General features: G+C 45.3%; 1 protein-coding gene across 23 annotated transcripts in view; it reads right to left on the reverse strand.

The window, feature by feature from the left end:
- Positions 1 to 25856, reverse strand: part of IRAG1 (inositol 1,4,5-triphosphate receptor associated 1) — a 102932-nt gene that overhangs the window by 56363 nt on the left and 20713 nt on the right. For 10 of the 23 annotated variants that reach the window (XM_039863590.1, XM_039863589.1, XM_039863593.1 and 7 more), the window contains 2 exons: positions 10672 to 10829; positions 1067 to 1167 (listed from right to left, as the gene is read on the reverse strand). In XM_039863590.1, the coding sequence (XP_039719524.1) occupies positions 1067 to 1167; positions 10672 to 10829 (259 nt within the window). Of the gene's footprint in view, positions 1 to 1066; positions 1168 to 2989; positions 3011 to 7176; positions 7348 to 10671; positions 12383 to 12432; positions 12704 to 25856 lie in introns of those variants that run through there. The other 13 variants (XM_039863580.1, XM_039863579.1, XM_039863577.1 and 10 more) reach the window with 8 other exon arrangements.

Raw genomic sequence — 25856 nt, forward strand, 5'->3', positions numbered from 1 at the left:
AGCTTGGAAGCAGGCAAACAGATGCCTGTATGTTCTTTCAAAGTCACATGAGAACATCGTTTTACAAGCTAGTCTAAGCGAGGGAACTTGTTAGAAATGCAAATTCTTAGGCTCAGTCCCAGACCTACTGGATCAGAAATTCTGGGGATGAGGCCCAGACATCTTGATTGAACAACCTCCCCAGGTGATTCTGATGCATACTAAAGTTTTCAAATGACTGCCCTAAGGAGATGTAACTTTAACTATTTACTATTTATGAGGGCCCCGACTCTGAGTGAACATCGGCCTTATAGAAAACTTATAAGGTATGAATAATTTTTTGTCTGGTAGAGAAGCAGATGATTTCTGCTTGGGAGAAAAGATAAAAAAATATGGTTTCATTGTTCTGTAGTGCATTAACCCATTTTATATGTAACTTAGCAATTTTATTCCAGCATTCTTTCCCTCCTCACTGATTATATGCATATATCGATTTCTTTTATCCTCCTTTGAACTGACTTTGTTATGCTGATGGGTCATTCATTAATGAGTTAAATATATCTTTGGCACATGCAAACTGTATATTTGTATAAGAATTATCTTTGTAACATTTCGAAAATTGTACTTAGACGATCTAGCTAGACCAATGCATGTGCGAGTGCTGTGTAAAACCAAGGCAGTGACATGCCACGCACGTGAGCCAATGTCACTTCCAAGAGATCATCCTCTGCATAGTACCCACTTTGGCTGGGAGCAGGAGTCTACAAAGACTCACATCTTTCAAGTCTGTTTGCAAATACATGGGCATTTATTTTAGGAAACTTTTCTTTTATGATTTGTATTTTTCTTAAAGGCTAGCAGAATGCAAAGAGCCAAATCCAGGAGAGGAAAAATAATTTTGGGGGGAAAAATAATGGAAGAATCCCAAGTTCTCTCTCCCATTTTGAAAAGCTGATTAATTGTATTTTCACCAATAAAATAATTCAAGAAAGAAGAAAATATTTATAAAAATATAGATAGCTGTCTAATCCCTGCGTGCTAGGAAATAATGTTATTTACGGCTCAACGATAAGGAAATGGGATGTACCTGTTGGCCAGGTTTTTGTCAGTTTCTCCTTCCGGTGAACTGGCATCCCCAGTGAGAACAATGGTAGGTGGACTGCAAGTTATTCCTGTGGTAAGAGGGCCCTGGTCGTTTAGAACAAAGACATAGATGGAATTAGGCTCGGGATGAAGAAAGCTTCCAAGAGCTGGAGCGTTTATTCCAGCATCATGATACTCAGAGCTCTCTTGATAAGGGGATGAATGTAGTTTATTTGGATTATTCAAAGAAAAAAATATAGGCAGTTTCTCCTTCATTCCCCAGCAGGCCTTCACCTAAGCTTAACACCGTCTATTTTTCATGCACTAAGATTAGGAAACTTCTTAGCCATCCCTGGTGACAATGTAGGAAATCACTGATGATATAGACATAAGTGCTGCAGAGTCCTCAGGCAGCGGTCAGCCTGACTGGGGAAAAATTGAGGCCAGGAGAAAAGGTGGTATCACCCACACATTTCTGATATTCAGTGACAGTCTTACATTTGGGTAAATGTGCTTAAAACCTCCTCCATCCATGTCATCTTTTTAAAAAACCACTTTATTAACTGTGATTGATATATGAAAAGCTTTACACATTTAATCTTATCTCTAAGCTCATTTAACTCAATGAGCTGAGAGATAAGTATTCACCTTTGAAACCCTCACCACAATCTGACATAAACCTATTCATCACTTTCAAAGGTTTCCTCTTGCCTTTTATTTATGATAACATGATGATAACACTTATCAAATCTATTTCCTTAGCAAAAATTTAGGTATGCAGTACAGTATTGTTAACTCCAGGCATCTAGATCTCTAGGACTCACTCTTCTTGTGCACCACATTATTTGGATGGCGCTCCTTTCCTATGATGTGGCCTCATGGATGACTGACTGACTGACTGACTGTTATCACGGGAATGCCAACCGAAACTCTGAATCTGCTCACAGTGTGTGTGAGGTTCCTTTCCTGGGTGCAGTTTAATTTGACTGCGAAAGTTTGCGCTCTGAATATTACCCATTTCATGTTTTATTTGTCATATATTTAGAAAATTTCTTTCTCGTATGAATCCTTTGGTGAATAAGAAAAAATTGCACTTTAGCTAAAATATCATTTTCATGCTCATTATATCATCTGGTTTCTGCCATCACTTGGGGAAAGGCTTTTACAAGTTCTCAGCATGCATCAGTATAGATGGGCTAGGTCTACATAAAGGGGTGGGAGGGGCCATTGTTAATTTCTGCATGATGTGTTCTGGTAAAAAAAATCATGGTGGTGGTGATGCTGTTATCTTATATACTCATTTCCAAGAGTTGAATATATTCAGGGTGCTAAGTAAGTTGAATATAGTTTATTTTCTTTATTTCATTGACATACTACCTATTTCCTAAAGCAATTTGAAGTAACAATAAAATATAAGATACAAAAATATGAGACTATAAAAATAGGGGAACAATTTGATAAATATAAACATCTCCAGCAGATAAAGAGAAATGCATGCTCCTTTTATAACCATCCATGGTTTGACTCTAAAGTTAAACGATTTAACCTGAAATCTAATAAAACTGTGATCCATGTGGTCCAGGTTCTAAGAAGGAAAGTTTTAAAGAATTGTTCAGCAGACAAAAAGCCAACTCGGTCTTCACGCTCACCTTTCAAAGGACACGAAGGCGGAACAAATCTTAACACCCATCTTCACTTCTTCCATCCTCTTAATTTTGTTTACCCTCCCCACCCAAATCCTCCCCCTAAGCTTACTCCTCCTGCCTCCATCCAATTATTTATTGTAAAGATTGTCTTGACTCTTCCATTTATGATGGACTCACTAAAGTTTTCAAAAGTCTTAGAATCTAAGAGAGGGGCATGTTGGTAAACATTCGTACATTATTATGCTTTATTCTGTCCATTCATGTGGCAAAGATTTACTTACCCCTATTGTGTCAGGGTCTATGGTAGACAGATACTTCCCTGCCTGGGAAGACAAAAGTAAACCAGGCAGGTCTCTGAAATGCTTCCCAAGTAGAACAAAGGGATGGAAAATGAGATGTAAGCACCCTCCCTGCCAACCCCCAACACCAGGTAACTCCTAGGGCCTGGAGCCCTCAGTGTTGAAACCTGTTAGGTAAATGGCCGGCAGGGCGTTATAAGAGCTGCCTTCTGGTGGAAGTTTTCACTGCCTTCTAGTTAGAGGCCACTTGCAGCAAAGCTTTTCTGAGGTGGCTGCCATGTGTGGGGCTGCAGGCATCCTCACTCGGAGGAGGGCTGGGGCAAAGGCGCCCACAGAGAAAAGCAGAAACGAGCCATGGGTAGCAAGTGCCAAGCATGTAATCACACAATTTGAAGCTGCTTAAAAGTCAGGAGGCACGAAGCAATCAAGGAGAAATCCTCTAATCCTCTGATGGAATGCTTCTCACTCTTCTTCCAATGTGTACATAATAAACAGTAATAAAATCAAAGTGTTCTTTCCCTAATCAGCTCACAGAATTGTTGAGCAAGCTCTGAGCAACCTCTAGTTTTCTTCAGGACTGTTTTGTGGGTGAACATTCAATCTTGTGTAGGCTGTGTTTCACTCTAGTAGGCACTGGGAAGACAGTAACCCAGGAGAGAGTATGGAAAGATTCCAAGGGCCCTCTGGGGTGAGTTCTGCCAGGTTTTAATGCACCGTAAATACCCATCCCTGCTCCCACTCTGAGCTGCCAAACAGAAGGCAGGGCCTCAAGAAAGCCTGCGGGGAAGCACGTCCAAATACAGAATCCACCAAGCAAGTTACTAGCTGTGGGATTTCAAGGACATGGGCCTTGGGAACCACACCAATTCATGATACAGCTTCTACTTACTAGCTGTGTGACCTTGAGCGAGTTCCCTTGCCTCTCTTTGCTTTAGTTACCTCATCTATAAAATGACTACTATCTCACAAGGGTAGTTACAAGAATTAAACAGGTTGATATAGAAATAGGATTGCCAGATAGAATACAGGATGCCCAGTTACATTTGAACTTCAAATAAACAATGAATAATTCCTTAGAATAAGTATGTCCCAAATATTGTATGGACATAACTGTATTTTCATTTGCTAAATCTGGCAGGTCATGGGGGACACTTGGCCCCTAGTAAATGCTCGATATGTATCAGATGTCATATTCTGTATAGTTACCTTTGGGAATGAATTCACTACTTTGGAATTTGGTTTTAAGGAAATTGTTGTTCTTAGTTTGAGGTCTGAGTAAACCATTTGGAATTAAATTAGGAGGACCCAGCCCTTCTGACCATGGAGCCACAGAGCACCTCCCCTGGGTATCTGGCCTCATGAGCCAAAAAAGTCCACCTGCAAGGCCTCCTTCACCTGGCTCCACCCCCTCTCTCACCATCTGCTTCTCAGACCAAGTACAGAAGCCCTTCCTGAGTACAGGCACAAGAAGCAAAGGACGATTGCGGGTGGGGGAAGCAAAAATTGCTCAGACCTACTGAGTGCCAGGCCCTGTCCCAGACACTTCCCATGTGGTTTTTCAGTCAATCCTCTCAGCAATTCTGTGAACCGCAGAGTACCCATCTACAAAATTGGGGTGATAATAACTCCTGACCTCACAACATCGCAAAGAGTAAATGAGAAGAGGAAAGTGAAGGCCCTGGACCGTGGAGTAGGTGATTGGTATATTTCTTTTCTTTCTTCTCTTTCCCATTTCAATCCCTACTTTACCAACAAGAAATAAAGTTGTCCAGGGCTGTGCAGGTGGTAAATAGTGGAATGGACTATATACCAGGCCTGCTGGCTTTTCCACTACACAAGCTACTCTTCTAGTCATCTCCAGGTCTTTGGGCTCACCTCCCTGGTTCCTGGTATCCCACGGGTCCCAACACTCCTTTCTTATTCTTCCAAGATGCACCCTCCTTCATAAGCCCCTTCCTCCAGGCAGCCCTCCAGGTTGGCAAGAGGCTGAACACACAGTTGAGTAAGATAGTAGGGGCACCCCCTCACCTCCAGGGGACCAGCCTCCCCAGGGATCCATTATCCTTCCTTGGAGTCAGCCAAGCACTAGGGGGCTGGGCCATCTTCCCGCAAGCTTACCCACTCTATAATAAGCAAACAGGTCACATTTTGTTCTCCTTAAATAAACTTATAGAAACACTTAATGTTTATTTCACTCATAAATTCCCAGGAATGCACAACAGTTTCCTAACTGCCTGGGTGCAGGGATAAATATAGGCCAGTGTCATAGATGGGAATATTATATTCCTTTCTCCAATGTCACGTGAGTAGGCCCAGGCTAGGAAGCTCTAAACAGCAGCCCCAGACCAAGCCCAGGCAGGAGTGGGGAGTTTAGTTCTTGCACTTGGGCCCTGGCAGAAAGAAGGACCCTGCCGGAAGGCAATGTGGAATAGTCAAGTTGAGGAGGCCTACACTGGAGTCCCATCTGGATGGCCTTAGGCAAGCTACTTAACTTCCCTTGAGTTTCATGTTCTCAAACACTGTGTGGAGCTAATAAGCCCCATTTTTTTCAGGCTTGTTGTAAGGATTTGATGAGCTAAAGCCATAATAATAATGATGCTGAGGGTAGTGGTGGAGGGTGGGCGCTGTGGTGGCTATAATCCTAGGTCCCTCTCTCATAGCCTGGAGGGCAAACAGACACTGCCTCTGGAGAGAGGGGCTCTGGCCACACAGAGGAGTTGGTGCTCTTATGACAGCATAAAAAGACTCTTGCGGACTTGGCAGAAAATAATTATTCAAGCAGTGAGTCCCAGGAGCACAGGAGAGAGCACAAGGGTCTCTGCTGCGGTCTGCTGGACATGGGGCTCCTCCCTGCCAAGCACCAAGTTCCTTGGCTCCCCAAAGACTCCTCAGTACCCACCCTGTGAATTCCTCCACGTACCCAGAGCCCGCCCTGCCTCTGGTGACCGTCTTTTCTACCATCGTCCACTATATTCCTAGAGGCCAGGGATCAGTAATTACCAGATTGTCCTGCTCTTTTTATCATTAGTTTTATTTTCATGCCAAGAGACTTCAGGAGTACACAAGTACACGCAATGTCTACTGCCTTACTCTGCGGAGAGCGTATCACCCAGCCAGCCAGGCATTCATCCACCTTCGTTTTCTGTCTTTTCCTCTTCCCTCCTTCTCTACACTGTTCTTCCTTACACTTATTCCTCCCACCAATTCAGACATTTAACCAGCCAGCCAGCCAATTGTCTACCCAGTCTATCACACAATCATACGTCCGTCCGTCCGTCCGTCCGTCCGTCTGTCCGTCTATCCATCTGTCCATCCATCCATCCTTCCCTAAGCTCTCACCATATGTTAGAACCTATGCTGAGAATTAGAGATATACACATGACACAGCCCCTGACCCTAAGCAGCTCACATGCAGTCTAACAGGGGGATTAGAGAAATAAAAAAAATGACAAGTTACTCCATTGCTCGAAATAGGAACTAAAGACAAATAATTATGATATACGTTCCTGACCATTGTAACAACCAACATTTCTAAAACATTTTCCGCTTTGTCCTAGGCACTTCACAGCTACAGTCTCACAGCTCTTGTGCTGTGACCAAAACCACTAGAAGCCATTCTGATGAAATTGTCCTCTTGACACTTTCCAAGGTTCTTTTCCACAGAGGATGGGGTATCAAGTTCCTGCTCCCCATGCCTGGGGCCTCTGGTGTCCAGAACATTGGCTTCACTGCTAGGTGGAGCCGGGGATTGGCTTTACTGCTAGACGGAGCTAGCAGGAGCACCTCAGCAGAAACATGGGTTTGAATCCCCACTCAACCATGACACAACTATGTGACCTATGACAATTACATAATCTCACAGAGACTTCGTTTCTTCTTCTATAAAGATGATAATGATAATATCTACCTTGGAGGGATGAGCCCATATATCTATCACATGCCCAATAGACAGCTCCAGTACCTAGTACACCAGATCCTAATGCTTTCCTGATAATTTATTTGAAGATATTTCATTGGTGCTCTTAATTGAGGCTGTTCTTATAAAAGGTGTGATAAGTGGAAATGAGTTCAGGGAGGATGAATCCAAAATCCTCAGTTGGAGCATTCAAGGTACTGCCTGGTTTCTACCTGTTTTCTCATTTGTAAAATGGGATAATAATCATACATACCCCCAAGAGTTGTTGTGAAGTTATTATGTATAAAGTGCTTACAGCGATGTCTGTCACATCAGAAGCATGATATGAGGGTTCTCGTTGGGTGAGTCTCAGGGGTGTCTCCACCTTGCACAGTTCTTTCCAGGTTCCAAGTGTTTTACATGTATCTTCCATTTTGTTTTCATCTCATTCCTAACAGAGAATTGATTCCTTAGGTCCTAAACCTCTTTTCCTTTCCTGGGGGAGCACACATTTTCCAAGGGGTCTCCAGTGAGGTACCCATCCCTGTTCAAGGGCCAATCCAGAAAACATGTTCAGGACACAGCCACACAGAGTGCATGGTCAGGAGGATTTAGTTCTTTGTTGGTTTTCACTACAGTTTCTGATTAGAGACCAAAGAGAGAGAGAGAGAGAGAGAGAGAGAGAGAGAGAGAGAGAGATAGCACAGAAAGAAAAACAAGATCTAGGTCTACTGCTTTAGTGTTTTTGTATGAGAAACCCTCAGCTAGGGCTCTTGTTAGTGATGGAAAATGGGGGTTGGGGCCTGAGGAACCAGAAGTAGGACTGGACTCTGGGGAGTTGTAAACTCAGAAAGATACTCCTGTTCTTTGCCTGCTTCACAGAGTGGGAATTCACACGCTACTGGGAGTTCCAGAGGAGCCCTCCAGGCCAACCCTGCTTCCCTGGCTGCCTGGTTTCCGCTGCTCCCAGAGATGCAGGCTCCCGCCCCTGGAGGCTCTAGCAAAGCTCGCAGGCCTGACCCTCTCTTGAGGCTGCGGCTGCCTGAGAAGGGCTGCCTGTGGGTGCAATAGGGGGAAGTGCTCTTCATTGGCAATGCCTGTGCTGTGGGCTTCTGGAGAACTCAGGGAGGCCCAGCATCTGTCAGTAAGGGCAGAGAATAAAAGAATTCTGAATCTGATGTGGCCTTCAATCTGAGGTCTAACCTGCCCAAGCTCTGTTGTCCTTTAGGCCAGAGAAGGCACTCAAAGTCTGGCTGAACAGTGTCTAGGAGCCACTCACATTTGCCCTGGGGAAGAGATGAGGAACCAGAGGCATAGAAAATTTAACAGACTTGCACAAGGTCTCTAGACCAGGATGAGGAGGAGCAGTGACTCCAGCCACCTTGGTGTGACTCCAGAGTCCACATTCTTAAATCCTGGGCTAATGGTCCTCCCTTATTGGACCTGGGCATCCTGGCTCCAGCTCATCTGAATTCCTCATGAGTTCTGCTCCTACTGGGCTCTGGCAATGCAGAGGCTATTGAACTTGCAAACAGTCTATTATCTTGACTTCCCATGAGCACAGAGATAGAGTCATGGCATTTGAAGGACATTCAGAGACCATGGGGACCCACCCCCTCAAGCTATAGAAGTCTGGTTCTGGCTCAAGATCACAGGAAGAGTGAGCTTATGGGGACCTGGAATCTGAAGGTCCTGCTATTCTGCTAGGGTTTTCTGTCCCTCAACTATGTGGTGAGCTCATGGAACCCTTCCTTGCCTGGCCAACCCTAGAAACACACTCTTACATCTGACCCAATGGAGCTGTACCTTTGTGTGGTTTGAAGCCGTGATGGTCAGAGGGGCCAGCAGGCTTTTGTGCTTCTGGTTTTGTGTCTCCCAAGAAGATTTGAGGAACCTTTGAATTAGAGAAGTTGAGAACCAAAAGGAACTGGACTCAATGTAAAAGGATCTCTTCGCTGAGGGTGGAGTTCCATCTTTACCAATCTTTTATTTTTTTTAAGTAATATTTGCATTCTTGGGGAGTATAGCATGGCAGCTGTTTGGGGCAGTTGCCCGGGATTCTGGAGCTAGCGTTTGCATCACAATCCGCCTTAAGGGCACTACCATTGCTAGCGAGGTGGAAGGGGTCGGGGATAGCCAAGGCAAGGAGGAGTCCAGGACTGGGGAGTGGGAGTGCTAAGGGGGAAGAACCCAGAAAAATCGTGACCTGAGGATTGGGAACAGTCATATTTGACTCCAGATGTGAATGTTTTGCTCTGCGTCGTTATTCCCTTCTTTAATTTCCAAGATTTTAGTAGAGTAACCTTTTTTTTTAAGGTTAGTTAAACTTAATAGTTTACTATTGGGGACACTTTGGGGACATTGTCCACACTTGGTAAGGAAAGGGGCAGCAGCAGAGCACTGACCTTGGGGAAGGCCAACTGTCACCTGCAGAGGAGCAAAGGAGTACTCTGGAGCCACCGAAAGCAGCGGAGGAACAGCAACCACAGTGGCCCAAGACATTCTTGGGAGGGAGGCTCAGTAAAACCCTGAGCTGGCTGCCTGCAGCCAAAGGCCGGGGATTTGGCCCACTATCATTTAGAAATTCAAGGGCGTCCCAAGCCTGCCAAGTTCTGCAGCACCTTAATCCCATAAGCTTGGGATATGGAAATATGAGAGGCCATTTTTTATAAGTATTTATTCTAAGTTCCTACAGTTACGATGTGCAAGAAAACAAATGTCATCATAAAATGAAAATATTCACTAGGAATCTACCCACTTATCAAATTAATGCTCACTCGTACATTCTCTCCTCACTTAACGAGTGTCTATTCCTTCTGGCTGAGGTCAGTTGGGATGACTGTCAGATATAACAGAACTATACAAGTTCAGTGCGAAGCAACTGCAAAGTTCACGATGAGGCCAAAGAAAACAAGGTTGGAGAACTTCACGTGCAAAGTCTTGGACCAACGAGGAGCCGATGGAATGGGATTAGTTAACAAGAACAAATTAGGAGGAGGTGAGATAGGTTCTCCACAAGAGAATGATTTGAACACTGAAGGATTGAAAGAGGTCTTTGGGAAAATGCATGAAGATCTCAGATATTAAACAGAACCTCCTAATGAAAGTGTATACAGTAAAATGTGAAGGAACCGGTATGTAAACAGACCATCTTGTTGGCACGAAAAATAAATATACCCACACCAAAATCAACATACTTGATTAATTCTTCATTCATTCTAAAAAGTGGTATATAATCTATATTTTGTAATATGTATAGTTAAAAATAACTAAATAACTTGCTTTCAGAATTTCACTTGCACGATACAATCTCAATGTGACCCTTTAACTTATTTTCGTCATTTCCTTTTTCACAATCCAGTTTTGCTGAAAATGTTTTTCACTGTTTACTATGAAAATTTGATTTTTGTTTTAAGTGAATGCACTTATAGTGACTTTTGCTGGTGCCCATGACCCTGACATGATGAGGTTCTATCCAAGTCTTTCTCCATTCCAGCAGGGCACCTATGGGGTTAAGATGATTTGACTTCCCAGGAGGCCTCATCAGACACAACCTAGGAGGTTCCACTCTCAGGGTTTGCGGGGCCCTCAGGAAATGCAATGGAACTTTGTGTGTATATTCCTCAGTGTGGACACCTACCCCAGGGCTCACTGCAGCCTGCATAGGCGATTGGCAAACCCACTGGCCAGGCTGGGTACTGTCGCCTCAGCCCGGGGCGGTTGGCTTTGCCCCAGCCAGGCTAACCGCAGGCAGGGAGGGGACACTTACTTGGCTGGTAGGGCTCTGGGCTGCCTGTGGCTCTCCGGGGGGCTCCTCATCCTCGGGAATGTGGGGCATGGCAGCCTCCTGGTGGGAGTGGCCGCAGATGCCCGGAACCTCTGCTGTGTCAGCCCCAAAGATGCTCCAAGAGGCCTGGGCTTCGCAGGCTGAGGAGATGCCAAAAGGACAAGTCAAATCCACTCCCATCCCTGACCCGAGCTGGGTTCCATTTCCAAGGGTCATGAGCCACAGAGAGAGCCTGCTTGAGTTTGCGTCAACACCAGAGGTGAAAATCAAGGGCAATTGGAATTGCATTTCCTCCTGTTCACTAGCTCTGTTTACAAAGTCAGAGGTGGCCTTAGAGGTTTTGCATCTAATTTGGTCTTTACCGTAAACACAGCTATCCCAGAAGGGAGAAAAGTGCTTCTAACTCCTCAAAGCCATAGCTAATGGAGGGCACTCTGTTAGGTTCAGATGTGTACTTGCCTACCATTTACTGAGCACCTATTGGGTGTTGCACTCTGTCCTAAGAGCATTATCAACATTGCCTAATTTAATCCTCACGATGACCTCTGATGTAGGCATTAATAGTCACATTTTACATATGAAAGAACTGCTTCAGAGTGTGGAGGCCATTTGCCCAAATCTTACAAAGAACCAAGCATTTGAAACCAGATCTTCCTGATTTTGAGGCCATTATACTGCACAGCCTTCTTTGGTCAAGTGGGAAACGGGGAAAGGATGGTGTTTCCTGATGTCCTACCCCAGGGCTCACCTCACACCCTTCAGCAGCTCTCCTGACCCTCAGCATGGGGCTCTCTCATTTGAAGATGCCCTTGTCAGACCTGTCAGCTCTACGAGAGCCATGATTCTGGAGGCTTGGCCTGAGTGGACCTCATATGCTTTGTGCAGTGCTCACCCCCGGAAATCTTGGGTTGCCTCCCCAAAGCTAGGTTTATCCCCTGCCTGTAGTGTAGCACCTTGAAGCCTGGGTGGGATTGATCCCCATCAGCATAATCTCATTCACCCCACCACAGTGATTGGCTCAGGGAGAAACAATACATCCAGCATAAGCCAAAGAGCATGTGGCAGTTTTCTGAGACTCAATGTTTTCTCTTGCTCTGGGTAGTGGAGTATGCGGGTGTGAGATCTAGTGCTGCTGATGCCATTTTGCTTCCATGAGGAAGACTAGACTGAGGATAAAACGGACACACACACAGAGAATGGGGCAGAGCCAAGAGACCTGCAGAGAAATGGAGCTGGTGCCTTAATCAAAGTTTACCTGCAGGCTGAACGCTTTCTAAATTAGCCAGTTACATAAGCAATTACGTGTCCTAGTGTTCAAGTCAATTTGGGTTGTGTTTATTTGTAAATACTAACTCCTGTCACTTTCATGTAACTACTGTTCAGTCTGTCCAGTATGGCTTCTCCATACTGAACAGTAACTACTGTTCTTTCATGTTTCTTCCCAGTCAAGAGACCTGAGCCAATGGATCTGGCTCCTCTACTTTCTCCTAGAAAAAGACACAAGTAATATCAGGTCTCCATCGGGAAAGGCAGGATAGCAAGGTAGAAAGAATGCAAGCTTTAGAGTCAGATTCCTGAGTTTGAATCCCCACTCTTGCACTCACTGGCTGTTTGGCCTTGAATGTTGGCTTTGCCTGTAAGCCTCAGTTTCCTTATCAGTGGAACGAAGATAAGAATGCCTCCTATATATTCTTTTCCAAGGATGGAATGAGGTAGAGTGTCCAGCATAGAGTAGGTACTTACGGAGGCCATGTAGGGGCAGGAGGTCTGCAGCCCAGGAAGCCTGGCCTGAGTCCAGAGGGCTCTGCCTGGCCTCTTCCCACTTCTAAGCTCTTTCAGGTCCCTTTCCCCTAGTGGGGTAGGAGATGCCTTCCAGGACCTGCAGAACCAGCCTGATTCTGCAACTTCAGGTTCAGAGATTCCCTGAAGGAGCTGCTCTGCTGGATGGCAGATGAAAACCACCAAACGCTGATGTCATCCTCAGATCATGCCACCACGCACAGTTAGGGGGCCACTGGGACACACACAGAACAAAAAGACACTGTCATTTAATGAGTACCTACTGTGTTCCGGGCACTATGCAAGGTGCAGACTGCTGGAAGCTGCAAGAGGAAGAGCCCACCATCTCCAATGATACTAGATACTTTTCTGTCCAACAGAAAAGTCACAGAAAGGGCCTGAGCCAGAGAGCTGTATGGCAGGCTCAGATCTGGCACCAGCCACAGCCCTGACAAACACCTGCACCTGACACACACACCTCTGACTGAGTTCCCTGATGCAGGAGGGAAGTCTGATTCATCATGGGTAACCAGAATATTTATCCAAAATTTTTGGTTGGTTTTTATTTTAAGAACTAGAGAACTTTAGCCCCGAGGTTGGTTGATGTGACTATCATCTTAACTTTTGTCATTCTCTGCAGTGAAAAGGTAGTTCCGTTTAGCTCTGAAACAGTTGAGGTGACCCCTGCTGGTCATTTCAAGAAATCTCATCTGAAGTAGAATATCCACAAAGTGAGTCATTCATTCACTCATTCATTCATTCACCACAAACACTCATTTTACACCTAATCTACCAGGCCCTGTGCTAGGTGCTGGTGACATAAAGATGATAAAAATGTGGTTCTGGCCTTCAGGAAGAATAGAGCCAAGTGGCAGGAGGCAGTTGGAAAACAGTATACTGGGGTAAATACTTTGAAAGTGAGAAGTTGTAGAATCCCAGAGAAGGGTCTCTGCCTATGGAAATTATGATGGCTGATATAGCCTTAGTGGAGATTCTACATTAGAAATAGTGTTTGAGCTGAGCTGTGAACTTTGAAATATGGAACGGAATTTGAAAAAACTAGCTGGAGGCCTAGAGGGGGAGGTTAGACAGGAAGGGAGAAGCCATACTGGGCAGACTGAACCTAGCTCTCAGGAATGGGAGAAATGGCGCCAGGTCATGCTGTGTCTCTCATCCCAAATGGTCACTATATGAATAAATTGAGCATCTTATTTGCCCAAAGGTGAGTTCTACGATTAATTTCTATCACTTTTACTTGGACTTTGGCAGCAGCAATATTAGTAGTGCCGTTAGCAAGGTAGCAAGAGTATCCGCAAACCCCAATTCTACCAGGAAAGTTAGCTGCACCTCTCAAGAAACGTCTTAAAATGATATGTGATGTATGTGCAGGTCCAGGCTGTCTTAATAGGAGTATGATTTTCAAAACATGGGAAGTATTTCACTTTTCCGCTATATCTTAATCTACATGAAGTGTATTGTGCTCTGCATGCCAAGAAGGATTCAGACAAGGACAAGATTGTGTTTAAAGAACTAAAGATCTTTAGCCTGGAGAAGAGAAGGTGCAGAATAAAAGAAAATGTCTTCTCAGATATTTGAAGGTCCCAAAGGACAGGTGCACGAACGATGACTGAAAAATCGAATCAAAGCAAGATAAAGCTTTCTAGTGGTCGGAGCCATCTGAAGATGCGACGGACTGCCTTTCAGGGTAGTGAGCTCCCTATTCTGAGGAGAGTTCCAGCAAAGGCTGGGGCAAGGATCACAGGATTCCTAACACACTTCAGTAGTCTTTTCCGATCCTGGAAGTCCCTAAAATCCAAGAGACTTCCTAGTCACAATAAGCCACAGATTTGATGGTCCCATCCCATAGGATTCTGGCATCGTGGTATTGCAAAGTTGCATCAGAAATATCTTCACTTCCTCTCCTCCACCTCCTGCTCCTCAAGAAGGACCTGAAGTCAGTCTCTGAGTCAGAAAACAAAGTAAAACAGAAACAAATTAAGTCAGACAAGCACTAAGAGGTGTCAGCTGCTACAGGACAAAGCAGAGTGGAGGCTGGCTGAGGTCCCACACTTGACAAGATGGAACCCCGAGCTCCTGAGGGGGAATCCCAGCAGCCGCGCCTCCCGAGGCCATTCCCACGCTGCTCCTGCCTTGTTTGCTTTCTCTTCTGTCCATTATTATACTCTGCTTAAAATAGCAAGGTAAAAGCAGATGTGACATCTGGCTTCCACTGGAGCTCGTGGGCACATGGACCTTGCATCCATCACAGCAAAGTTTAGAATACAATCTCCAGGAAGTGGTGATCTAGAGCACCGACCCATAAAAGGGAAAAATATTTAGTAATGTTTGGTCTCCAGCTGCTCCTTCTTTAACTCATTTTTAAGGCCCTTCTTGCTGCCTCTCCAGCCTGGTCAGTGAAGGGTTAGATGTGTTAGCCAAACAGCTCTTTGGACTCTATTCATTATTCTGCCCCTAGCCAGTGTTTAAGTATCACCGGACCTTTTTTACAGGAAGGAAAACTGAAGTGCAGAGAAAGGAAGCAGACAGTTACTGTTGAACTTGGTGCAGATTATCTAAGAGCCTCTGCTGGGATAACTATCCAGTCATTTGTGTAAATGAAAAGGCCAACCATCTCTAAAATATACTCAAATATTTTATCTGTCCCTGGCCATGCTCATGAAAAAAAGCAAACTAATATATTTTTCTTAATTCTTTCATTTATCAGATATTCCTAGGTTACCTACTGAGTATCGGATACTATGCTAGGTGCATTTCAAGCGCTATCTTGTTTAAACCCCTGTGAGATGGGTTTCATTGTTTCCATTTATATATTAAGGAACTAAGAATCAGAGAGGTTCAGCAATTTGTTCAAGATCACATGGCTAAAAAGTGGCAGGCCGAGGATTATAACCCAGGCTAGTCTGATTCCAAGGTCCATCATGTTTCTCCGCTTCTACTCTGTATCCTCCCCCAGGAGTTCTGTTAGAGTACACAGCAGAAGCATGAGGATCTGCCCCACAAAGAACTGGAGTGTGCATTCCCAGCGGGGCTAAGGATGGTCATGGGGCAGGTTGTCAGGCCTGGGGTCTCATGAGGGCAAAAGAGTGGGCCCACGGTTTGAGGGTACATGACCCCCGCTGTGGGATGGCAAATCTGTCCATTCATCCATCTGTCTGTTGGTCCATTCATTCACCCACTTGCCTTCTGACTTTCCTTCACACAACTGTCCATTAGTTTGTCTATTTACACTTTCACCCCAGAAAGCCCCATGCTTCTTAAATCAATAGCACAGGCTCTGCCCCTGGGAATAGCCACCATAGGATCCTGTGGGCTGTGGGGAGGGCAAGAGAGTAGGAGAGGGCTGCTCTAACAGAGTGGCCGAACAAGCAGAGGCATCTACAACTGGTGGAACATCTCCATCCTGCACACTTCAGCTGGAGGAGCTGCGGTGGCTTCCCATGAGGGCCACTTATGTCTCAGCAAGCACAGGTGCCATCATCAGGAATCATGATTTAGCAAGGGCCTTTACAGAGAGCACCCCCTTCAGTGCTGTCAGCAACCCTGTGAGGTGAATAACGTGAGTACTATTATTATTAACATTATGATTAGTTCCATTTTAGAGATGAGGAGAAAGAGGCCCAAAGACTTGCCCAAAGTCCCATCGCCCATGAATGGCTGTGCCGGAAGTCAGCTGCAGGTCTGTCTGACTCCCTAGCTCCTTGCTGGGCCTAACCCAGCATCTCATGGGTGGCAGTCTTGGCAAGCAGTGGCCTCTCACAATGACCCCAAGGCTATCTCTTCCAGAGCTTTGCAACTAGCCCAGAAGAGACCAAACCCCTCTCTGGAACCACAATGTCCCAGAAGCACAGCCTACAAGTTGAGTGGCTCTCATATTCTCTCTGTTAATCTTTGTGTGTTGGGGGAAGAGCCCTTCTGGGCAACAATGGGTTAACCCAGACGCCACTGACCTTTTTGGAGTGACTCAGAATTCTCCAAAGGGAGTTTTTTTTGTTCTTCCAGCTTTGAATTTTTGCTTTCATTTTAGCAGCATAAAGAATTTGAAAGAGATTAGGTTGCTATTAATACCACTGGTCTATCTCTAGATGAAGAATTCGATGGAAGGAATTGTTTTGGGGTGACTGCACATGCATCTCTCTCAGTCCCTCTGCAACTTCAGGGGGTGACAGGGTGGGTCACTGGAGGTCAGCCAGTCCTGCCCTCTGTTCCGATCTTATAGGTCCAGAAAGGGGCAAGGACTTGACCAAAGCCATATCTGTGAATGAGAAGCAGAGAAGATCCCAGAACTCCTGTTCCCTAAGCCCAGGGTTTGCTTTTAGTCCATGCCTTGAAAGCAAGGGTCCTTGGGCAGTGCCTTCCTATTTCCCTTCTTCTCGTGGTCACTCTACGGGGGAGAGAAGATGCTCCCTGCTCTCAGCACTCACTCCAGAGCAGTCTCAGACAGACTTAGAATACCTCCTACGGAATCGGAGATCAGATCAAAGGGCTGAGAGGTGCCTCTGTGGGTTTCTGGGCCTGGCCAACTACAGAGCTGGGTCCCGTACCCCACAAGTGAGCCTGAGTGGGGGTCCACCTCAGGATGGCCCCAACCTACTTCCTAACATTGGGATGCTGCAAGAAGGTTTGGGAGCTTGGCAGATTAGGTTCTAATTTTCCCTTTGCCTCTTTCTTGCTAGATTAGCCTATCCTAGCCTTAGTTTTTTTACCTGCTGGTAAAATGGAGGTAATACTACCTACCTTTTGGGGTTGTTGTAAGAATTAAATTAAGAAATACATGTAAGGTGCCATCACATTGTATTCAAAGAGTTCTTTTTCCATTCTCTGAATAGGGCAGCTGAGTTCTCTTTGGTGATGCCACAGCATCACCAAACCCCAACCAGGCCCAGAGAGTCCGTGTCCATCCTGGGTGGCAGAGTTCCTGCCTTTGCCTCCTGCAAGCAGAGGAGATGCAGTACTGACCTGGCCAAGGCTTCCCCTCTGTATTTTCAGATAGATAAAAGACCATCAGGCATGACTGAAATTAAGCCCACAGGGGACCACGTATACTGGTGATGCTGACATTCATGCTGCCGTTGGGCAGCCAGTGGCTACCAGTTGTGGGTTTACAGAGGAAGGGTACAGCACTGTGTTGTGGTCGACCCGGGCCTGTGCTGTGCCCAGTCCCAGGAGCGAGAGTGGGGTATAGAAGGGTGAAAAGAAGAGGGGGAGGATGAGGAATAGAAGGAACTACCCTAGTGGCTTCTCACTCTCACCACAATCCCTCTGATCCAGGGGCTGCGGCCTAGCAGAGCTTCAGCAAGGCTGGCCCTGAGCACTCCCAATCTCCCCAGGATCTGCACCCTCTGGCTCCAGTCCTGGGGATCTCTAATAAACTCTGTTGTCTGGGGCTGCCTTCCTCCGCTGATTCAGTGCCCTTTGTAGTTCTGAGAGTGAGCCAGCATCTCCACAGACAATGCCAGGGCCACATCCAAGAGCACAGGACGGGCCAGCTCCCAGAAGAAGAGTTTATGATTGGTATGGTGCTCAGTGTGGGGAGGGATTTGGGGGGAGTCAGTGTATGGGAGAGATGCAGAATGGATGACACATCTGAATTTTTTTTTTTTTTTTTTTTTTTTGAGAAAACACGATGTTTATTTCGTGTCTCCTAGTTACTTCTCTACATTGTTATATCGGTGCTTCTTTAGGGGTGAGCAGGGATGCTTGTAGAGTGGGCGCGCAGTTTTAATGACAACTTCCCCGTCTCCTTTCCCCTGTTGCTCTTTCCCTCATGCAAACAGCGAGGCCATTCTACACTCACTGTTGTGTGAAGGGTTGTAGCAGCAGGAGGTGGAGAAAAAGGAGTCCGGTTCTGACTTACGTCACCCCAAGCTAGCCCTTATGGAAACGGAAAATGTTCAGGGCATAGAAAAGAGGTCTGGGTAAAAACATCCTAAGTAAGGGTAAGTCTCTCCTCACCGATGACTAGTTAAATATGATAGGGCAAGGGAGCTGTAGGAGAGGTGGAGCAGGGAGAGGTGGTGAGTCCCTGAGAAAGATGCCTGAGCCTGCTTCCCTAGGGAGATGGGTGAAGATCCCTAAATCTGAGAGCAGAGGTCTTCGGCCCCATTTCCCAGACAGAACCCTGAGAAGACATCAAAGAGAGGAAATGGCTATTTGATATGACTTGATAGACAAGGCCTCAGTTTCTTGCATCCCAGGGGGTGGGTTAAAGGTGGGGTTGAATTGCACAATAATTTCCGTGCACGCAGAAGCAGAGAGTTAGCAGAACGAACTGCAGGTGCCTTGAGAAGGCTGATTCAGAGGTTACCTACTGACCAAGGACTGATGGAAAGCATGATGGAGAGCTTGTCAAATGCCGGCCAGGGTGCCCTCTTCACTCCAACTCCCTGGCACCTAGGGAGCCCCTTGGACCTTAAATGCCAGTATGGAGGAAGAGGAGGGTGGGAGAAGCACTGAAATGCCTGGGATCCAGGTTCTATACACCCTGAAAAATAGTCAAGCCAGGGCCAGATTTTCATCTACCACCCCACCCCCAGCCATGACAGGAAGTAAGCCAGAACATCTCCCCATGTTTCCTCTCCAGCTCCTTCACTTCAGCAATTCTTTTTTAAAAATAAGTCCACTTGAAAAAATTTTTGCTTTTTCGAAAGATGTGCAATTGCTCAATCGGAGGCAGTTCAAAGGCACCGGGAACAGCGGAAAAGTATCTGAGCTTCCCATTTAGCTCCCAGCAGAAATAAATCTTATCCGGTTGTCTTTGTTGCAGGCCGCCCAGCAGCCTCGTCCCTGAGTCACTCACTCCAGGGTGACATGAGTCATCGTCCTTGGGTCAAGGACCACACGGTGTTCCCGGGTCTGCAAGGCTGACCAGGGTACCAACGGGCCATCGGGAAGAATGGAGGACTGAGAGCCGCCTCCTGGGTCCTGGGGCTGGCTCCACTCTGCCATATGTGTGACCTTGGGGAGTCCCTCAGACTGTCTGAGAAGGAGGTACATTTCTAGGCCCTTCCAACTTGTACTTTGTTGGAACCTCTCCAGTGGTGTGCACAAGCCTGCTCACATCAGCTCACAAGAGCTGAACATAAAATTGTCAAAAATTTTGTGAGCAGGTCATTAAATATTAAAAATTAAGTTACATTAAAAATAAATGTTAAAATAACCACACTCAATTTATTTTGCTACATTTTACCATTACCTGTGTTCTTGAGATGATTTATTTCTAGCGTGTCTGTGCAGTGCTACCGTGCATCTCTATCCAACTCCACATCTAGCGATGTCAAGTTAGTAGCTTGAAATTGGTCCTGATGGAAGTATTTATACCACAGGAATCAGCAAATGCTACGTGTGAAGGACTTGTATTCCCCAGAGAGCTGGCTGTTAAACATTTTACTAGTACACCACTGAGCCTCAGTCCCGGGCCCCATCCTCCTCATCCCTGTCAGGGTGCAGAAGGCAGGCAAATGACTTTACTATCACCCCACGATAGCATAGTTATGGAGATTTGATTGTCAATTGCCTTTGGATAACTCTTCCCAGGTGTACCATGGGCCCCTCACACTTGTCATGCCCCAAACAGAACCCATCATTTCTTCTCCACTTTTCCTGTGCCCTAGTGAATGCCACTCAAGCTAGAAACCCAGAAGTCATTATAGCTCCTCCTCCACACCCCCCCCCCCCCACATTCAGTTAGAATTCAAGTCCTGTTAGTCCTAGTTCAGACATTGATCACTTCCCATTTCCCAAAGCCACCACCCCTGCCATGGCTCAGTGTGTCCTGTGTCACTGCAATAGCCTCAGTGGTCTCCTTCCCTCTGGTCCAGCCCCTTCCAATCACCCTCCACAAGATGCCAGAGCAGTCTCTCTAAAACATATATTAGATCATCCTTCTCCTTCTTAAAATCTTTGAGGACTCTCTTTTTAATAGGGACCAGTTCTGGGTCAAGGTCCCAGCCCCTCTCTCTGGTCTCATCTCCTACTTCAGCCTTCACATACCTTATGCTCCAACCACAATGGACCAACAGCCGGCCTCCAAACATGCCCTGCTTTTTCATGCCCTTTGCATATATCCTTTTCCCCACCTATGCCTAGGCTCCCTTCCCCCAGCTTTCTATACCTGATGAATTCCTACTCATTCTTCTAAAGCCAGTTCAAATATCTCCTTCTTCATAAACCCATTTCATCTCTTTGCCCCAGAAAAAGACATTTTCTTCCTATTTCCTATGGCTGCAGTAACAAAATACCACAAATTTGGTATTTATTATCTTATAGTTCTGGGGCTCAGAAGTCCAAAATCAGTCTCAGTGTGCTAAAATCAGAGTATTAGCAGGGCTGTGTTCTCTCCGCAGGCTCCAGGGGAGAATGCATTTCCTTGCTTTTACAACTTCTAGAGGCTGCCTGCATTCCTTGGCTGGTGGCCCTTTCTCCATCTTCAGTGTACTATCTTTTGTCCTCTCTGACCTCTGCTTTCATTTTCACCCTTCCTTCCAGTCTGACTCTAACAAACATGCATCCTTCTTATAAGGACCCTTGAGATTACGTTGGGCCCATGCATATAATCCAAGCTAATCTCTCAATCTAAGCATCTTTACTTTAATCATATCTGCAAAGGTCTTTTTTCCATTTAAGGTAACACACTCATAGGTTCCAGGGATCAGAACTTAGACATCTTGGTGGGGGCAGGGGAGAGTTATTCATTTGACCACACTTGTCTACCAGATCACCTTGCATGGACCTCAATTCAGCTAGAATTTCAGCATCTTGACAGAAGGGACTATACTTTTTTCATATTTTTATAAATATTTTAATAAATATTTATATTTTTATGACCCACATTTACTACAGGGTCAAACACAGAATGGCCATGTACTGTTTGTTGAATTAATGAACAAAACCATATCACTAAGAAACAGATTAAGAAGGCTTCATTTTAACTGGCAACCAGTTTCTGTAAAATAGAATTGATGTAGCGGTGGCAAACTCAAATACTCGATTGCCCAGGCAGGTGGGATGAATGACAGCTACTGTGGAGTGTGGCAAACCAGAGTCCAGGCACCAGGCTCCAGGCACCACCGAACTGGGGCGTTTCTTATTCAGTTTTGACATCATGAAAAAATACCAGTCTTTCCTGGCCAAATCTCCCAATTTCTCAAGAAAAGTCAAAATCCCAAATGTTTAAATATGAAATCCCCCAATTTATAAATGTTAAATCTAGTTCAAAAATTTAGCTTGGCAGGGATTCTGAGGCCATTCAGACACCTTCCGAGTCACTGAGCTGAGCCCTGGTTTATAGCCAGCATAAAAGCTGGGGGGTGTGAATGAAGCACAGCTCAAATGCTAGCTCCTTGGAGAAGACCAGAGAGCAAATTTCATTTTAAAACACTTCTCTCCAAGATGGTTAAAATGAATAAAGGTTTGATGCTTTAGACATAGTCATTTTTTGTTCACGATCTACTGATTGGGGAGAAAAACAGGTATGACCCTACTTTCATTTAAAAATCATAAACATTTGTATGTATATACCTTTTATGTGACATATATGTAGATAGATATATGGCTATCTCTATCCACCAGGGTAGGGGCAACGAAAGTCCAGAAGGCTAAAACCCAAATTGGTTATCTTCAGTGGAATTATGAATAAACTCAATTTAACATATTTTAAATATCTATATTTTTTCTTTTTTTTCTACAATAAGAATGACTGATTTGCATAATAAATAATGGAATCATTAAAGAAAAGAAAAGATTGTTTCTTAGTGTCCTGAAAAATTACTTAAAGAAAAGAGTTTACCTCTGTGACCATGGATCACTTAGCCATCGATGGTCTTCATTTCAGTGTGTGCTAGTTGAGGCTCTGCACCTTCTTGTGGAATTTCCTGCTTAGAGTTCCCTGGCCACCTCTTGCTCATCCTTAATACTCAGTTCAAATGTCACTTCTGCCAGGAAGCCTGCCCTTACTTCCCCCTCTGATGCCCTTCTTCTAGGCTCTGTGTTCTCCTTTCTTCATGGTTCTGTCAATCTGTTTTGTAATCATTTGTTTATTAGGCCAGCAGTTAATTTTCATCCTTTTTGCTACCCAGTGCCCCTACGGTATATGACTAATTTCTATCAACTAACAGGGGCATAAATCTCCAGGGTGGCAGAAGTGTGAATAGTCCTCTAATTAACTCTGATGAGGCTCCCTTAGTGGGACGCAATATCTCCTCCAACCTCTTTCTCAACCACACTTCATTAAGAATCATGTCTTAAGCTTTGGGACATTGTGTGTGGTCCCCCAGGGCTTGGGCAAGAGGGCACCTGCAGCTCTCCGTAGTTAAGCTTATCCTCTGTCTGGGCTGGACAAAGCCATTTGTTCCAGAAAGCTTTTATTCCTGGCCGGCTCTGTGATTAATTATACTAATATTTCTTGATGTCTCTGTTTTGATGTTTCATTACCTGGATACAGCATGTATTACCTACTGATTTCCTTGGGCCATAGCCATTCATAATGTAAAATCAATAGTGGTAGTAGAATAAAATAATAGTTTTTGAACACTACCTATGTGCAAAGCACTGTGTAATGTTTTCTACGTACATAGTCTCTTTTAATCATTATAGTGGCCGTGACAACAACAGTGATAGCTGGCATTAATTGAGTAGTGACTCTCTGCCATGAAAGTGATTGTGCTTTATCTTTCTGAATTCTAACAGTAGCCCTGAGAAGTGGGTACCATTTCTATCCTTACTTTACAGAAGAGGAAACGAAATCAAGTCACTTGTTAAAGATAATACTCATTAGGTGGCAGAGCCAAGATATCTGATAAAAATAAGGTAGGTAGTGAGTCGCTTGAAGAATTATAGAATACGGATGAGAGAGGAACCTTTAGGTTCTTCCAGTACAGAGTCCTCATTTTAACTTTTTAATCTCTGAATCCATGTATAATGCTCTTTTCATTAAAATATTACTAAATATTTTTTTAAAATTATGTCCTAAAGCATGGTGGGCTCTTTGAAGGCAGGGCCAGCATATAATTCGCCTCTCAGGGTTTCTTAAATAGATGAACAAATGAATGAATGTGTGAGTGAGTGAAAGAAAATGTGTCACCTACTTTATGATACAGAGAGGTTAGGAGAACAAACCCTGGGTGTTGGAAAGCCTTGGGAAGCCAAATGACACCTCTGGGGCTGATTTCACTTGTAGCCCCATCAGGACCTTGGAGTCTCTCAGGTAATAAGTGACCCCATTTTCCTCTTGCTGGAGTAACAACACACATCACCTGGGCAACTGTCATCTGGGCAACTGTCTATGCAGGTGAATGTCCTTGCCCCCACCCCCACCCCTGCCATTTCCACTGAGATTTCCCCAGGTTAAAGGCTGAGTTTTTCTCTCAGTGATATTACTGGGTTTCCTGTCTTCCTTGACACGCATGTGCAGATTTTTTTTCTCTAGGAGTCTATCAACTAAAACCTAATAAAAGGCACGAACCCTTTGCGACCTTTAAGCTTCTGTGTAACTATCCAGGAGGACTTTGCAAAGTAACTTTTAGGACTAACTTATCAATGGACTCCCAGCTTTACTCAAATCCAGGAGGAAGCCAAAGAGTAGGTCCCCTGGCCTTTCTACCTGCACTTGGAAAGCTAGCCACTGCATTCCCCAAATGGCTGCTGATGCACTCTCACATGTGCCATCACCCTAGCGTCTGTTGCCATGGCAGAGTGGAGCCACAGGGGTTTGCAGGGTGGTCCTAGCCTCTGATCCCAAACCCAGCCACCAGGCACAACTCCTGCTCTGACTAGGGGACTCTGAAGTTGGGAGTCCTGACAATCCAGCACCTAGAGTCCCCCATTCCTGTAAGGCAGGTCTCTGGGAACTGTGGTTCCTTATTTCAGAGAGAAGACCAGAGGAATTGAGCCAGCTCAATGGGCCTCAATGGGTCTCAGCAACAGCCAGTCCTGCCCACAGTGCACATACAGACTCTCTCAGAAGCCAAAGGCAGGGTGGAATCTGAGCCAACAACCTCTTCCTTGGATCTTCTGGCCTCTGCATCTAAAGACGTTCATTCCTTAGAATGGGGATGAGGATGGAGAAACAGCTGCTGTTTTGTCTAGGACATGAGATCTGTCAATAGACACTCAGACCAACAGGAGCAGCCTGTCTGATAAATCAGGAACGGCATCCTATCACCTGGGAGCTAAAAATAAAACTTCTTCCTTGACTCAGCAACACTCCTATTCCCCCACATAAATAAATAAATAAATAAATAAATAAATAAATAAATAAATAAACAAATGAATAAATAAATAAAAGAGCATCAAGTTCCCAGTGTATCTCTCTATCCCATTCCTCCTTCTCTTTCTCCCCTTCCCTTCCCAGCTTTTTCTGGGAAGTGACCATCGAGGGCTATATGCGGAAACTGGTTTGGGAAAGTCAGAAGGAAACGATGGCCTTGGCAGTGCCTGCCTAAATCATTCACTCATTCAAGAAATTCTTGTTGAGGGCCTCCCCAGTGTCAGGTACCATGAAGCTCTGAGGCTGTCCTTCAAGGCTGCATCCCCAGGGAGCCTTCCCTGACCTCTCCCAGATGCCACATGCTTTCTGTTCTACTATAACTCCGTGCAGCTGTCCCCATCTGCCAGGCAGTGGTTTCTGTTTCCTGTATATTAATCTTATCCATCAAGTCTGAGGGTAGAGAGTTTTCTCCTGTGTCACAGCCATGGGAATACAGCAATTGCTCAGTATGTGATGGATCCCTCCTTTTGCAAGCAAAGACTCTAGGAATCAAACCTCACTTTACTCTGAATACACCCGGCACAGTTATGTACATATTGGCTCTTGAACTCTCTCAGCTCTGTGAGGAAGATATTACAGCTCCATTTTACAGATGAGGAAATCAAGCCTCAGAGAGGTACAGTGACTTGGTCACACCATCAAGAAACAGAGTCAGGATTAAAACTTGGGGCTCCTATGCCCAAATGGGATCTCTAGCCCTTCTCAAGAGAGGACTCATTCCTGTTCTTCTCTTCCCTCAGCAGAAATAGAAGAAGAATATTGGGAGATGTTTCCTGACAAGGGGATCTTGATTGTTTCAGATCACAGCCCTGCCTTAGGACCAGCCGAACAACCTTAGGCGAGGCACAGAACCAAAAGTCCTTCCACAGCAACCCCCAGGGAAGATAGGAAGCAGAAGCATCATCTAAGACAGAAGGCAACTCTTCCCTCCTGGGATGGAATGCCCCAGGTCAAGTCCCACCCCTCTGAGAATCTCCATTCTCAGAAGCTGTGGAAATAGGCCCAATCACCTGGCGCTGGGCTGCAGGGCAGAGTCTGATCTAATATGTGCTTTAGGAAGCCAAAGGATTACAGGGGACTCAGTGACAGGGGCCTTCTGGGGAGT

Source organism: Pteropus medius, unplaced genomic scaffold, assembly GCF_902729225.1.
Source record: "Pteropus medius unplaced genomic scaffold, Ma_sr-lr_union100, whole genome shotgun sequence".
NCBI lineage: Eukaryota > Metazoa > Chordata > Mammalia > Chiroptera > Pteropodidae > Pteropus > Pteropus medius.